This window comes from Ornithodoros turicata, chromosome 2 (genome assembly GCF_037126465.1).
Source record: "Ornithodoros turicata isolate Travis chromosome 2, ASM3712646v1, whole genome shotgun sequence".
NCBI classification, from domain to species: Eukaryota; Metazoa; Arthropoda; class Arachnida; order Ixodida; family Argasidae; genus Ornithodoros; species Ornithodoros turicata.
In genome coordinates this window covers 48,901,109-48,915,738 of record NC_088202.1, presented here as the reverse complement: position 1 = coordinate 48,915,738, position 14,630 = coordinate 48,901,109, and the positions used below count along the sequence as shown (strand labels likewise).

At 46.0% G+C, this 14,630-nt stretch overlaps 1 protein-coding gene across 2 annotated transcripts in view; it reads right to left on the bottom strand.

Moving 5' to 3' along the window:
• Positions 1–14,630, bottom strand: part of LOC135385380 (thrombospondin type-1 domain-containing protein 7B-like) — a 552,806-nt gene that overhangs the window by 207,200 nt on the left and 330,976 nt on the right. For both annotated transcript variants that reach the window (XM_064614667.1, XM_064614668.1), the window contains 2 exons: positions 4,851–4,987; positions 4,118–4,268 (listed from right to left, as the gene is read on the bottom strand). In XM_064614667.1, coding sequence (XP_064470737.1) covers positions 4,118–4,268; positions 4,851–4,987 — 288 coding nt within the window. The remainder of the gene's footprint in view (positions 1–4,117; positions 4,269–4,850; positions 4,988–14,630) is intronic.

Below are 14,630 nucleotides of genomic sequence, written 5' to 3'. Positions count from 1 at the left end.
GTAGAGTATCGCCTGTGGCGATGAACCTCCCCACTCTCCAAAGCCAAAACAAAGTTGTTGTTGTTGTTGTTCAACCTCTCCGTCTTTTCCCAAGCAGCCCAATGTACTGAAAGTCGAGTGTAATAGGGGTGGACGGATAGGTGGAAGGCCTTGAACAGACTCGTGAAACTAAAAAACATTGACGCTTCCGAAAACATAATAAGCCAATCAGTTGATCCTTGTGAAGTGGCTGACACCTCTCTGGTCTGTGATTTGGCAGCTTTCTCTATCGTATGGCTTTCCAGAGGGCTTCCCATGTGCTAGTGTGAAGATGGTTCGGGAGAGCCGAGGGGAAAAGGTTTATTCCTGAGATGGCGGTGATAGCGTTCAACTCGAATGAATTTCCCGCGCGAGACAGGCGATGGCGATGAGTCTTCCCCACAGCTTCCCCCGGACGAAAAAGGCGCCATCCTGGCGATTACAGGAGCAACTCTAGGCAGGTACGACGGGCTTAATCCGGGTGACGTGGGCAGTCTCCGTTCCTCCATGACGACGGTCAAGTGGAGGAGCAACAGGTTCGACGACGTAGTTGACGTCTGAAACGCGCTTGACGAAGCGGTATGGACCGATGTAGCGGGAAATGAACTTTTCGCACAAGCCCGATTTGCGAAGGGGAACCCAGAGCCTGATTTGGTCGCCGACATGAAAGCTCACATCGCGGCGACTCTCGTCGTAGCGGCGTTTAGCATGCCGTTGACGCTTATAGGTCCGGTATCGAGCCAGTTGACGGCACTCCTCTGTGTGAGTCGTAGCGTCAGTGAGGGTATTATTCTGGTCAGTGTCGGGGGTGTAGGGGACCAAGGTGTCGATTGTGATCAGAGGATCCGGGCCGTAGACTAGACGGAAAGGGCTAAAGCCGGTGGCGGCTTGGACGGCGGAGTTATACACAAATGTAACGTACGGGAGAATGGAATTCCAGTTGTCACGACAGGCCGATATGTAGGAAGCGAGCATATCCGCTAGCGTATGATAGAATCTTTCGGGTAGGCCATTCGTCTGAGGATGGTACGCTGATGTTGGCGTGTGCACCACGGAAGAAGCGCGAAAAATGTCTTGCAGTAAGGTGGCCAAGAACGATATGCCGCGGTCACTCACAATGAGAAGGGGCGCGCGCCATGACGAAGCAAGATTCTGTTAATGAAGAAGTGGGCGATTTCTTGCGATGATCCAGAGGGCAGCGCAGCTGATTCAACGTACCGGGTAGCATGGTTGATCGCAACTATGACCCAGCGGTTTCCGCAGGGAGTTTGTGGGAGGGGGCCAAAGAGGTCAATGCCGATTCGTTCGAAAGGGTGCTGGGGCGGTTCAAGAGGAAGAAAAAGACCGGCAGGTGGTGGCGGGGAAGTTTTACGTCGCTGGCACGTAATGCAGGCGTTGACCTAACGTAGCACGGTGCTGTAGAGTCGGGGCCAAAAGTAGCATTTTCGGACTCTATTGTATGTTTTGAAGAAGCCAAGATGGCCGGCAGGGGCATCGTCATGAAGGGCTCGGAGCACCTGCTGACAAAGACTTTTGGAACAGCCAGGAGAAGGCGCGGACCATCAGGACAATAATTACGTTTGTTCAAGAGACCGTCCACTACAACAAAGTTCTTGCTTTGCCGGATAACCTTGCGATCCGTAGATGGACGGTCGCCAGTACGGTGAAGTAGCAGGTGAGAAAAGGCAGGATCTTTCATCTGCTCGGCACGTAGAAAAGCAGGGTCGAAAGAGGCCACGGAACAGGAATCGAGTGCGGACAAAACAAGGCCATTATCTTGGACAACAGAGGTCGTATGGGTCGTAGGTAGAACACGACGTTGCTGAATTTCGTGGCATCATCTCATGTGTTGTGCAGACTGATCCTTTCGTAGGTGTCGAGCCAGTCATCAACGTCGGAAGAATCCATCCCAGAAAAGGACGGCGAGTCGCGCTCCCTGAACGGAGGTGGTACGGCGACGACCGCTGGTTGGTGATCACCAGCAACCTTAGGCGGTAGCGCCATAGTTGACAATAGACGACCGAAGCGGAGTTCCAGGGCACAGGGGGTCGGAGCACTCCACCAGATGAGAAGACGGTTCGGGAGAGCAGAGGGGAAAAAGTTTATTCCGGAGATGGCGGTGATGGCGTTCAACTCGAATGAATTCACACGACATCAGGGGGAACTGTGCTGAAATTCGCCTGGAAAGACTGCCCGAAACCCAAGGAAAAACTCAGACATCACAGTCTGTGGTTAGGATTCGAACCAACAATCTCCCAGTCTTCAACACGACTTTGGCTATCGCCAACGACCGGACGCCTTCACACACTCGGCAATGCCGCTGGTCCCTCAATGTCTGCACAGCGCGTCTCGCGCGATGTCATCCACGTCGTCTGGTAACACGGACGCTGCGAAGTTACAGCGTATGCGGTGTGCTGCGGAGCATTCGCGCAAGTACATAGTTCGTACATGTGCCGCCATTGCTGCGTGAGATGCAGACGTGATGGCAGAAAATAAGAAACGTAAGCGGCGTGCGAGAAAGCGTGCCGCTTCAGAAATGGGCACAAAAGAGTAGAGTGACTTCAACAAGAAGTGAACGCGTTTGCCTGCGAAGCCTGTGTTCCTACACGAGGCCATGGCAACTTACGGTCGGATTTGCCGTTGCGCCGCAAGCAAATCATGCACGGTCACAGCGCAGGGACCGCCCTTCGTCTGCTCCAATGCTATCGCATTTCGTGCGCTACTGGCTACTGACCGTACAGATACCGTGTTGCAGACCCTACTGACTATTTGCATATTTAATACGTCTATTGTATTACAGTCGACAAGATAAGGTACACTTATTTGATTACATCTATTACGTACCCAAATGATGGCCCGCAATATAATATAGTTTGACGTTGGAGGTATGTTTGGTTTTGTGTCACCAATGCAGTTTCGGCTGGCTGTTCACGTTAATGTTGTTTTGAAGCAAAACCATGAACGAAACTGCAGTAAACTGTTCTCTCGCAGTTTGGACACCGGTCTGTGCCCAGCGCAAACAAACGGGCCCAAAGTATACTCAAAATAAAAATGGAGGAATACAATTTTCCAAATTATCCAGCGAGCGTTCTTATTATTATTTTTTAATGTGTTCTTTATAGACTTAGGTCCTATAGACGATGGCGCTAGGGTCTTTCTGAAAATAAGGGGCTGGTCACTCATCTATTGTACCTGAAGGGAGCCTTGTCCGGCGCTGTTGTGTTAACAACTCACGCACTGTTTCAAGTATGAGTGTAAGACAAGACAAGAGATCGGACTTTTCGGTTTTCATTTTTGGGAAATTCGACGTACCTTTCTTGTTTTTATTTTGCGCGCTAATTTTCTGTTTCTTTCGGTGAGTGCTAGGGAAGGAACGATATATCGATATTCTTATCGATATTTCATGCATGCAATGTTATCGACACTTTTAAATTCTCGATATTTATCGATAAAAATATCGATAACCACATCGATATAGATGTCGATACGCATGCTGATAGAAATATCAGTAATTCGGCGGCGCACAAACAGGACGTGAAAAAAGGAGCGCGCCAACGACCTTATTAACCAAACTTAACTTTTTTTTTCTCTCCCTCTTGATTTCGTTTTGCTTTGGCGATAAGGAAGGGTTGGGGAGACAATTAAACAACGCCGGCTGCACGTGGAGCAGCCATGGATCATTCGCTCACTTCTCTATTTGTATCTGTACTTATTGGCTTTGCACTGCGGCCTCCAGACGTGTGCTAACACCCTGGAACATTGATGAGACACACTGTTCGTGCCGACCCAAGAGCGTGTCACATCCCTACGCTGTGGCGGCCGTCCACAGCTGGGATTGTGGCATGCTTGACTTGTAAACACACACACACATATATGGATAATTTATTCATTTCAGTATCGATGCTCACAGTAAGCTTTTTACACTTTTTTGGTGTAATGTCTTGTCCCATGGCACATACTGCCGAATGAAGGGTGTTTGCTAAAACGTCTGTTAATACTGCTAAGTCTCATGTTGGAGCCTCTAAGCTTTACGTAACTATACATCTGCGAGGAGGATGCCCGAATTCATGCAGGTACTTGCGACGCAGTTCTTACGTACCGAACAAGACGTCCAGTCTGACCATTCCGAAACGACGCATTCACCAGGACAGCCAATCATACACTCTTCAACTTCAGGAGGTTTGCCGAGAGGGTCGCAATTCGAAGGGTCTAGTTCCTCGTGTGGCTGGCCGTTCAAGAGGGACATACACCTGGAACGCCGTAATAAAGGGATTATCATTAACATGATCACGTGCTTAAACTGCACTATTGCTGCGCTTATGCAGTTAAACTATTCCTGTACTACGCAGCAATATATGAGCATGCAACATTGAGGACGAAGTCCTCGACTTAATTAAAAAAAAAAGAAAAGGTTTAGGCCCCGTTATTGGTGTTGCTGGCGTTCAATTTACAATATCAGTAACGAACAAGGACAGGAATGTCAGATGTGATGCAAATACGCGTTATTTGCAAAGGTTATCGAATGAGAGAAAGTCTTCAATCATGCACGTGTGGGCTTTCTTTCATTTCATAACCTTTGCAAATAACGTCTAACCTTTAGTTAGCCATGCGCACTGTCTTCGACACTACAATAAATGATTTGCGTGCGGCATTTGAGTTGCTCGACGCAAAACACAAAAGAACAAGACACAAAAGTATTGAGGTGACAGCGTTTGGCACAGATTGATTTGATATCAATATTTCTTTCGCTGGCTGTGTATAGCTTGGCATTTCTTCGGCAGTGAACACGTGAAAGAATCAAGCAGCATGGTGTTATGCAAAAAGAAACATACAGAACGTTTCGACTGCGAACTCCCGGCATTCCACAGTGAAGCTTCTTGCTTGAGCTCTGTTGCCGACACCGTGTCCAACCTCCAGGAAGCCAAATGTTCCTTCCGCAGTGCACAATGCAGACGTCAGTTTCAGTTTGCTGTAATAAAAAAGAAAAGAAAAATGTTGTCTGAGAACTTCATTTCTCGCTTTCCTCGTCGTTTGCAGTCAAAATTGAAATGGTAAACAAGGTGTTACGAAACGGCACCTCACATATATGTTATGAATTGTTTCGTCCTCATGACAGCTTTCCGAACTTTCTGACGGGGATCGGGCTGAATGAACTGTTATATACTGATGTTATCCTATCATAATCATCCCTTTGAATTGTTCCGAGGGCCCTTGTCGGTAACGTGTTGGCTTGCTGAGCTCAAGATCGCGGGATTAAACCCGGCTGAGGACAGTAGCAATGTGGGAGAACTAAAAAATTGCTTCCCTCCTCTGCGTCGGAGATTTCCGGCGCACGTCAAAAGAACCCCAGGTGATGGAACGCAGTTCTACCCTGCGGCACGTGCAACATGTCGCTATGCAGACTTGTACACGTTACTAAAAAAAAGGAATTGATTACCGTTACCGTTACTTTGTACGAAAAAGTAATTTTTTACCGTTACAAATTACTTGCCGGAAAAAGTAATGAAGTAACGCCTTGAAAAGTAACGCGTTACTTTGCCAATTACTTTCGATATATGAGAAAACGATATAAAAAGAGATAGAAAAAATGATATCCACACACACAAAAAAAGGAAACTGAGCGTCGACATCGTTGTGATATCGACAGTATTCCGCACAAGACTGACAGGTGCTTATGGTCACAAGAGTGGCATCGGGGAGTGGAGGTTATCGGGGTCGAGAGTTCTGCGAAAAATGTGTCGAGAGGTTGAGAGTTTTGAGAGTTCTGTGAAAAGAGTCCCAACTGGAACTCCCACAAATGACTCATCAGGTTCACGGTACAACCTACAGTCCAAGTTACTGCATACAGGCCGGGTTACGGATAGATAGTACACATGAATGGGGAGAGGACAGTGGACTCAAAAATACACTACACGTGCGGAACACTGTGGCAATTGACCTCGGGGTCCTCGGGTAAGTAATTGTTGCGGGAAAAGTCCTAGATATGAAGACCGCTGCCTTGCACGGAACTTGCAGAGGGCAGTTGGTTTTGTCTTCTCGCGGCGGTGAATCATCCCATATATGTGTGTGTGCGTCGTCCCGAACAATGTGGATTCTTTAGTTTCCAAGTAATCGATTACTTGGTAATTGATTGATTAATTGATTAATTGACTGACAAGAACAGAAGGCAATGGAGGAGCCTTGACGGCGGACGACAGTCCCCCACCGTCATCAATTGTGCATGTGTGTATCAAATGACAGCCTACACAACACACATGTATAACGTTACCATGATCTTGCATTAACGTATCCTAATTGTGCCCGATGTTAAAAGACGACCATACATATTACGTAACGACACTGCTAAATGCATGTGCTGTCAACAGTTATTTCTGTGAGACGCAACAGGCACGAACATCGTAAAAATGAATTGTCTAGCAATGCTTGGCGTACTGTCAAAGTTTTGTGTTCGGGAATTTGAGGAGATCGGCAGCATTCTGCGGAAACGGTACGAGAAAGAGGAAGCTATCAAATCAATCATCAACAACGACTTCAAAGGAATCAGGTGATTGACTTATCATGTTTTCCGAAGCGTTATCGTTAAGACCTTCCGATAAGCTAAAACTCGCCATTAAAAACCATATCGTTGCCGTTTGATTTCGCTAGGACAAAATTTTTGCACTTTCGTGCCCCTTTAGTAAGGGGTTCTACAACACGAAAGTGAAGAAACGGCGAACTAATACTGAGTTTTAGCATATCGTACGCTATCGCCTTTGCACGTACGTAAGGGATAGCGTTGGTGGCCCTGCGCACGCGCAATACATAAACACAGATTTGGACATTGCGCAGAACCACAACGCTATCCCTCACGTACACAAAGACGAAAGCGTGCGATATTCTAAAACTCGCTAATAACCGTACCACCAGCGCAAAGGTGAAATAAGAGACGCAAACTGCGATTTCGTCCTAGCTTCAATATGTCGCATCATTTGCAAAGAAAATGTGTAACACGATATAAGGATCGAGTGTTATATAAGGATGAGTGAAACCCGAGACAGAAGAAGGGGCCCTTGGGCGGCTCCGAGCGAGGGAGCGTCGCAATCCTGCGGCGTGCGGCGTCAACGTCGGCGCTCACAAACGACACTGTGCCGCGTTTACTTATTCAACTCTAGCAACTCCGAGAAGTCTGCGATTTGCGAGCAACGTAGCGTAACGTGAGCCTTCGAAAGCATTTTTCGAACGGTGGGAGTTATGGCTGGTTCCCGCATACAGCGCTTTGCTCTAGAGGGCTGCGCTGTTTTTCGGATGAGATAGCATTTCCTAATGGGGTTGTGAATCATTTTTCAAACTTGTGAAGAAATAACGTTGTACACATTGCTTTTTATCTGCTAAACGTGTACATCAAAGCGCTATGTTTTTGCGATCCGGCGTTACGAAGCTATTGCACTCCGCAGGTCGCACGGTAGGCGAGCTCGCCCGTTTCTGGAATGACGTCTTATCGTGGAGAAAGTTTTTGGTTTCCATGACGACGCAGGCGGTTATAAAAGGATCCGGTCACCGCAGAACGGCCTTCGTTAGGGTGACCTTCTGCTACTTCGGGCAAGCGTGCACAGCTAAAACGTCATTTCCCGTCTGTCTGCCGACGCCTGTTAGCGCTGTTCGGCGCCACCGTCAGCAGTGGCTTGAAAATATCGCAGTTATAAAAAACCCAACGTGTTAAAAAGCCCTTCAGATGAGGAATATGGGACTTTCCGTGTCGAATCCATGGGCTACAACCAGAGTTATACGTAGCGCGTTACTAGTAATTGCGTTATTAGTAATCACTTACTTTTTTGAGTAATTTTTAACGTAATCAATTAATTTTGTGAGCAAGTAATTTTCCAAGTAATCTGATTACAATTTTCGGTAATCAATTACTGAGTAATCGATTACTTTGTTAACCTTCTGTCAACAATGGCAACCCTTTTCAGCAAACCAATCTGTTCTTCTGTTCCACCACGAGTTGGACTGAAGCAATGACGCAGAGGTCACTGTGACGGCCGTCTCTAGTCCACACGTGTTCCATGCACACCACAGTAATATCCCTTACAACCGCGACCTACTGGAGCAACAGTAAAATAGGTGACTGTATTTATAAATTGTGCGGGCTGAACATAACAAAACGAAGCGGATGTTTCGATGTTGTTTTAAATGTGTATATAAATCTGTAATAAACGCGTGTATGTGTTTCGTATGTTGCTTTCAAATGTATTTGTGAATTTCTCTTACCATGTATGTTGGTGTCTCATATTAGAATTTGCAACAAGAGCTGCATGGTTGCATTCACTGCAGGCTTGTTGGCTTTGCTATGGCCCACAATTTAAAAGTAACGGGAACAGTAACGCGTTACATTTTTAATCGGTAACGTATTACATTTTTGATGAAGTAATTTGTAACTGTAAATAATTACTTTTTGCGCAGTAGTAACAGTAATTGTAATCAATTAGTTTTTTCGAGTAACGTGTACATCTCTGACTACAAAATATTATATGGAGTCATGCATTTAGTACGTTGCATGTAGTATCTCAACCTCTTTAAACGCACTTTTGGGGCCTCGGTGTCCGCGTCGCCTCATACTGATTCGAGAAACTTCTGGAGAAATGTATCCATGAACATCACGCCCCTCCCCTAGAAAGCACGGTACCCCCCCCCCCCACACACACACAACCGAATTTGGGGGGAAATTACTGGTAGGGATATGTAGAAGGGCTGGAAGGCCTAGAGGAGATTTAGCTGATTGGGAGGTTCATTGTACCTTAAGCAGCGAAAAGACGCAGATGGACAGAAACACACAAAGCAACTGCTAACTCACGACTAAAGTTTATTCACACACACACACCCGATTTTTAAAGTCAACGTAAATAACAATAAAAGATAAACAGAAGATCAGTGAAAAACAAATGACAAATTCTTCTCACGTGGGAGGTGGAGCTACACGTTACTTTGCCCTAGATAATCAAGCTATAGGTTGATTATGTCCTGAAATTACTGATATCTCCAGTATGACAGCTACCCCCTTACAACCAGAAATGAAATATAGCCTATGGCCAATTTCGACACCTCAACCGAATCTGCTCAGAGAATGATAGTTTTACTAAACACACTCAACTAATGTCCTCGGACTTCCAAAAACGAAAAAAAAACTCCTTTGTTAGTCCTCCACTGTAGATAGAGCGTCTCTATTCACTCCCAAACACTAAAAGGACAACAATGAAGTAATTCTTGTCATTAGACACTCCGTAACACTCGTATAACTCATAAGCACTCTGTAACACTAATTACATTCTTAAACGGCATCTTAACATCCCTCATGGTGATGACAATCCCTCCCAAGGTCGCTTTTCGTATATCCAGTACTTTCCGTAACATTCCCACTACTTCTCGCATTACGCATAACACACCTGGTTTTCATGGGCCAGTTAAATTCCCAGCACTACCTGCGGCGTCGGCGCTGACATCTCCCACCATCTCCTGTATTGCTCACAGCATGTCCATCACCGAAACACACTCCGACGCCGTCTAGTTCAGAGCGCATGCAACGACTTTTCTTTGGCCATTCTGCTTGGTCCCGTACTGCACCCCAACCATTAGGCTATCACAACCGCTCTCCTCCGCTTTCTCAGAGCCTCAGAACTCATGAACAGCCTGTGACATTGTCACGTTGTTGTCCTCACTTTCCTTTTTCTTTCTTTTCCCTTCTTTATTTTTTAAGGAATAGTAAGCCGACCCTTTGCCTGGCTAACCTTTCTTTTTCTCCTTTTCTTTTTTAATAAAAATATACCCCCTCCTCCGATTCTTACCTTGCGGTGGCGCGCGCTATCAAACTTGTAAATTTGTTAATCCCATGTGCCATTGGGCGCAGCACAGTTTGTGACCTTATATGCACAATCCATTAGTGCCTCAAATGTAATTCATTCAATGTATGTTATCCAATATTCTGTAGCAAATATATTGTGAAAACCTCAAATGCCGTGGGAGAGAGATTCTATGGCCATCAATTCGATATTAGTAACAATTGCCAATCTCCCGTTTCTAAACACATCAATCTTCCTAACCACAACTTTGAAAACGACTTCAAAATTACCGACAGCATCAGACAAATTCAGCACCGACACGTATAAGTAAGGAATCCTATTTAATATCTAAACTGAAATCCCTTAAACGCTGCGGTCTCAATCTTAGACCTGATTACTTGCACCAATTGGTTGAACTTTTTAGGCATGCATCTTTGTCTAGCGGCTCATGACGTCTCTCCTTTATACCGCGTGCTACAGACCTTTCCCAGGCACGGGTGTAGCGAAAAATGGTACAGGAACAAATGGTCCCTGGTTGTGTGCGCGGAAAAAATAGTCCCGCAGGTGCCTGCGCGGCCAAAAATACAGGGCGTAGTTACGGATAGCTGATGAAACACATCACAGCAGACCCAATGTTATCATTCACACTCCCGATTTGTTGAAATTGGGAGGCATACGTTTCTCTTTGTGTGTGTGTGTGTGTTAATGTGGAGCGAAATCTACACACCATTCAATGAGAAACATAAAGCGATATAATTCGCTGCACTAGTCCGCTAGCGATCGTTCCTTGGATGCTTGTATTTTCGTACTGTTGGTCAGACAGGGGTTTTACAGTTGTCCCCTGCATCTTTTATGTGTCGATATTTATGGAGAATGAAAGCTGTACACCCACTCATTCATTGTTTCATTGCCCTTACAACTCCTCTTCTGCTGAAGACAGTTTTCATCGATATAGAAAGTATGAGAGAACAACTGTAAAATCTTCGTCTCACCAACAATAGGAAAATACTAGCATCCAGGTTGAGTTGGGACATACACCCGACTACATCCGACGACACCCAAGTACAGCGAGCGTGAAGTCGGAGCCTTAGGATAGTGAGCTCAGTTTAAGGTGCCTATATGCGTTTTGTTTCATTGGTACGAATACAGAAGGTAACGTGCGATTTCGCTGACTACTTCCTTTTATAAAAGAACGCGGGTACCATTTTTGTAACGTATCTGCCAGAAATACGCAGAAGGTAGCTGGACCTTGGAGAATCGCTTCCTAATCTTCTCGCGTTGTTTATACTCCACAAACTAAAAAATAAATAAAAAGAAGAGAGAAAGGAACAGAAAGAACAGACGCAATCCGCATAATACAAGCTGCTTGACGCTGATACAAACCATTTAAAACTAAACCGTTGAAAAATAAGTCTCTTCAAAATCCAACTTCCAAAATCAACTTTTGAAAATAAATCGTGTAAATACCAACGTGGTCAAAATGAATTCTGAAAAATAAACTTCGCAAAATCGACGCGACGAAATAAATATTCCATCCACTCTAATAGACGACTTGAGCAAATCCCAGAGTGCTTAGCGCCATTTTGAACTTTGGGAGCTTACTAATGAGGAGGAGGAGGAGGAGTGTCGTTGGGAGGAACCCGAGAGGTCTGCCTGCCTGATTAGGCGGCATGTTTCTCGGGGAGGGAAAGGTGGTGGAGAGGAGGAGAGGAAATGGTGAAGTGGAAGACCGAGCGGAATCCGCTCGGGGGGAGGATAGCTGCGTCCATGGGCCGACTTCAGGGGAACTGTGCCCCGGTGGCGAAGCGGTAACGCGTGCGCTTGGAGACTGGGAGGTCCGCGGTTCGAATCCGCGGGCCGGCTGTGCCGTCTGGGGTTTTTCCTGGGTTTCCCTCAGAGCTTACTAATACGAAAGAAACGGGTGGCATCCAAACTGTTTCTCCACTACTGGTCCATTGGCCACGACGTATCAAGGTCAGTGAAAGCGAAACGTGAAGGATTATTCTTCGTTCCCCCACTCAATAAGCGCCCAGGATACAATGGGTGCGCAAGGAGCACTGGGATTTTCTGAAATCGTCTATTGGTGGACAGCCAGAAGCCGAAAATAGTACACTCTTCGCTCTTGGAAGGTGCATTCATCTGAGAACGACAATTTCCCTCTACTGGAAGTGAGTTGTGTGCATATTCTCCTTGACTACGTGCTTCGTATATTTGTATTTTTACTCCAAAGGAGAACAGTTAAGAAGGGGACGGATTCGTAGCGTCAGCTAGCTTGAACCCACGTGTAGTCGTCCATGCATCCACCACTTCCACGTGCCATGACTACGAAGTCCGCATATTCTCTGAGTGTGGGGAGAACACAAGGGAACGAACAAAGAAACGTACAACCTTAATCCCTTTATGCCATGAGGCCTTCCAGTGTATATAGGAATGGCATTGTCCCACTAACTCAACTCACGAATGTGTGTGTTATTCTTGTATCCATACGCGACGTCGTTTCAATCTCAAACTGGATATTTCGATTTCCTCAACTATTATTAGAAGAAGCATAGTCAATTATGGAAGAGATGTGAATAGAGAACGTCAATATTGTGGACTTATTTGAACAGACAAAACTACGGCAGACTTCACAGCTAGGAATAACCATGATTTATTTTGACAGTGTGAATTTTACGAGCGTGAATTATTCAATGGTTTATTTCAGCTGATAGATTTTGACGGGTGGGATTTTAAGTGTGGATTTTAATTTTTTAGTGTTTATTTCAGCATACATCGATATTAGCGGTGCAACGGATGTATCCGCTTTTACGTCCCTCATTGAATGGCGTGAAGCTTTTAGTGTTCATTAACATTAACGTTAATAAAAAACAATCTCTTCCAATTTCAACAAATCAGGAGGGCAAGTGATAACATTTGATCGGCTATGATCCGTTTCATCACCTGTTCTCAACTACGCTCCTATACTATTGGGCGCACGGAACCCCGCGGGACCATTATTTCCGGGAACATTTTTTCCGGAACGCTCTAGGCATACACGTAATCCACCTTTCCATCTAGACAGTCTCACCTATTTCCCACACATCTATAGATTCTCTTCCGCGAAGACACGTCACCAGGCCTTGTTGCCCATTATGGGACACTCTGCGTTCTTTCTTACCTCTCATTTCGGCTTACTTACTGCGTCTACCCTCAATAGTCAAGTAGGGTCACAACTTGTTTCCATGCAGTTGCGTTTTCTGTATTGCATTCTCCTTTTTCCGATTTGTGCCCACGTGCCATATTGTAACTCGGCGAGTTCGGGTTGTCATTTCGTGGCAATTTTTTTTTTGGCCAGATCCCGCCTGTTCTCGCATGTTCACATGGCGTCTTTGTCAGCTAGCACTTTTTCGGCACGGCATCGGAGCGACAGAGCGGAGGGTTGCCCAAGTATATGCGGTGTCGTAGCGTCCGCATCGCGAGGGTGGCGAGGGCCCGCGTATTGGTTGGTCGTCGAAGTTCACGCTAGTTAGCAGACGACAAAACCCGAAGACGAGGGACACGATACCCCTGGCGTGATCAAAGCGACTAAAACCGCAAGATTATTGGCACTCATAATCGGGTGACAACGGTCACGTGATCCACCTCGGACGCCGACCTAGCAGTTTCCGAGGCCGCTAGGCCGTGTTGATATGAAATGACCAGCCGAAATCGCCATAAACGTAGAACCCGAGACAACAAAACAGGAAGGCCAAGACAAGTTCTCAAACGCAGCAGAACATTTAATGACAACATCTGCATTTTCCTTGACTGGGGTTCTACGGTTAGTTACTATGTACCAACCAGCCTGTGCCCTAACCCTTCATCCCATATTGTAAACTCTATATGTACCTGTATGAGCGTACCACTTCTGTTTGTTTGCTTGTAACGAAAAAAAAGTTGAGAAATTGACCTCGACCCCCGAATTGTTCTGCTTACTACTAACATAAACATATACTCATCCCCTTTGTACCTGATGAAGCGTCGCATCATTTATATATGATTTATATATCGTATGATATACCTTACGTACGCAAAGGCGATAGCGTACGGCGCACTAAATATATATGCGGAACTCTATGGACCCTCTATTGAACGTGATAATGGACGTGATAACGATCGTGACGTACAGTTAATGCTATAATTTTCCAGCAAGCCATTTTTGGTATGCTTGTGTCGTGAAGCCGCCAATGGAACTTTTCCAGTTGGACGTGCGACGCATGCGCGAGCTGCGCCGGGCCACCGCCATCATCTTTGGTGGCTCCCGGTGGTCCGAATAGCACAGCCCGGCGCCCTTGGTTTGCGTATTCCGTGCGAAAAATGCCTCAACGATGCGTTGCCGTTGGTTGCACAAATGCATGCAGCTCGTAGCTGCCTTATTTTAGCCTTCTTATCTTCAGCTTCATGGGTTGTTTTTGCTCGTCAACCACATAAAAGCCATTCTTGTACCGCTGAAAGGGCACACACCCTACCCATTCTGTGTACAGAAACCCTAGAGATGTTTAATGCGCCTGGTACGACTGCTGCCTTGTAAAAGTATACTAGGCCCTCATGGACCTTGTTCCACATTTCTTTGCCGTTATCTTAAGGAACATCCGCCGTGTGTTATCCACTTGCCCGTAAACACATTCCTTATGCTAACCCACTTTTTCACGTCCAAAATGCGGTCCAAGAGCCTGGGTTGTTCACCATAGCCCGTTCGACAACTTGATAGGTTTTTCTGCTCTGACACATGGTGACTAAACATGCCATATATGTTTTTCACCCCTAATCCCCAACACTTTG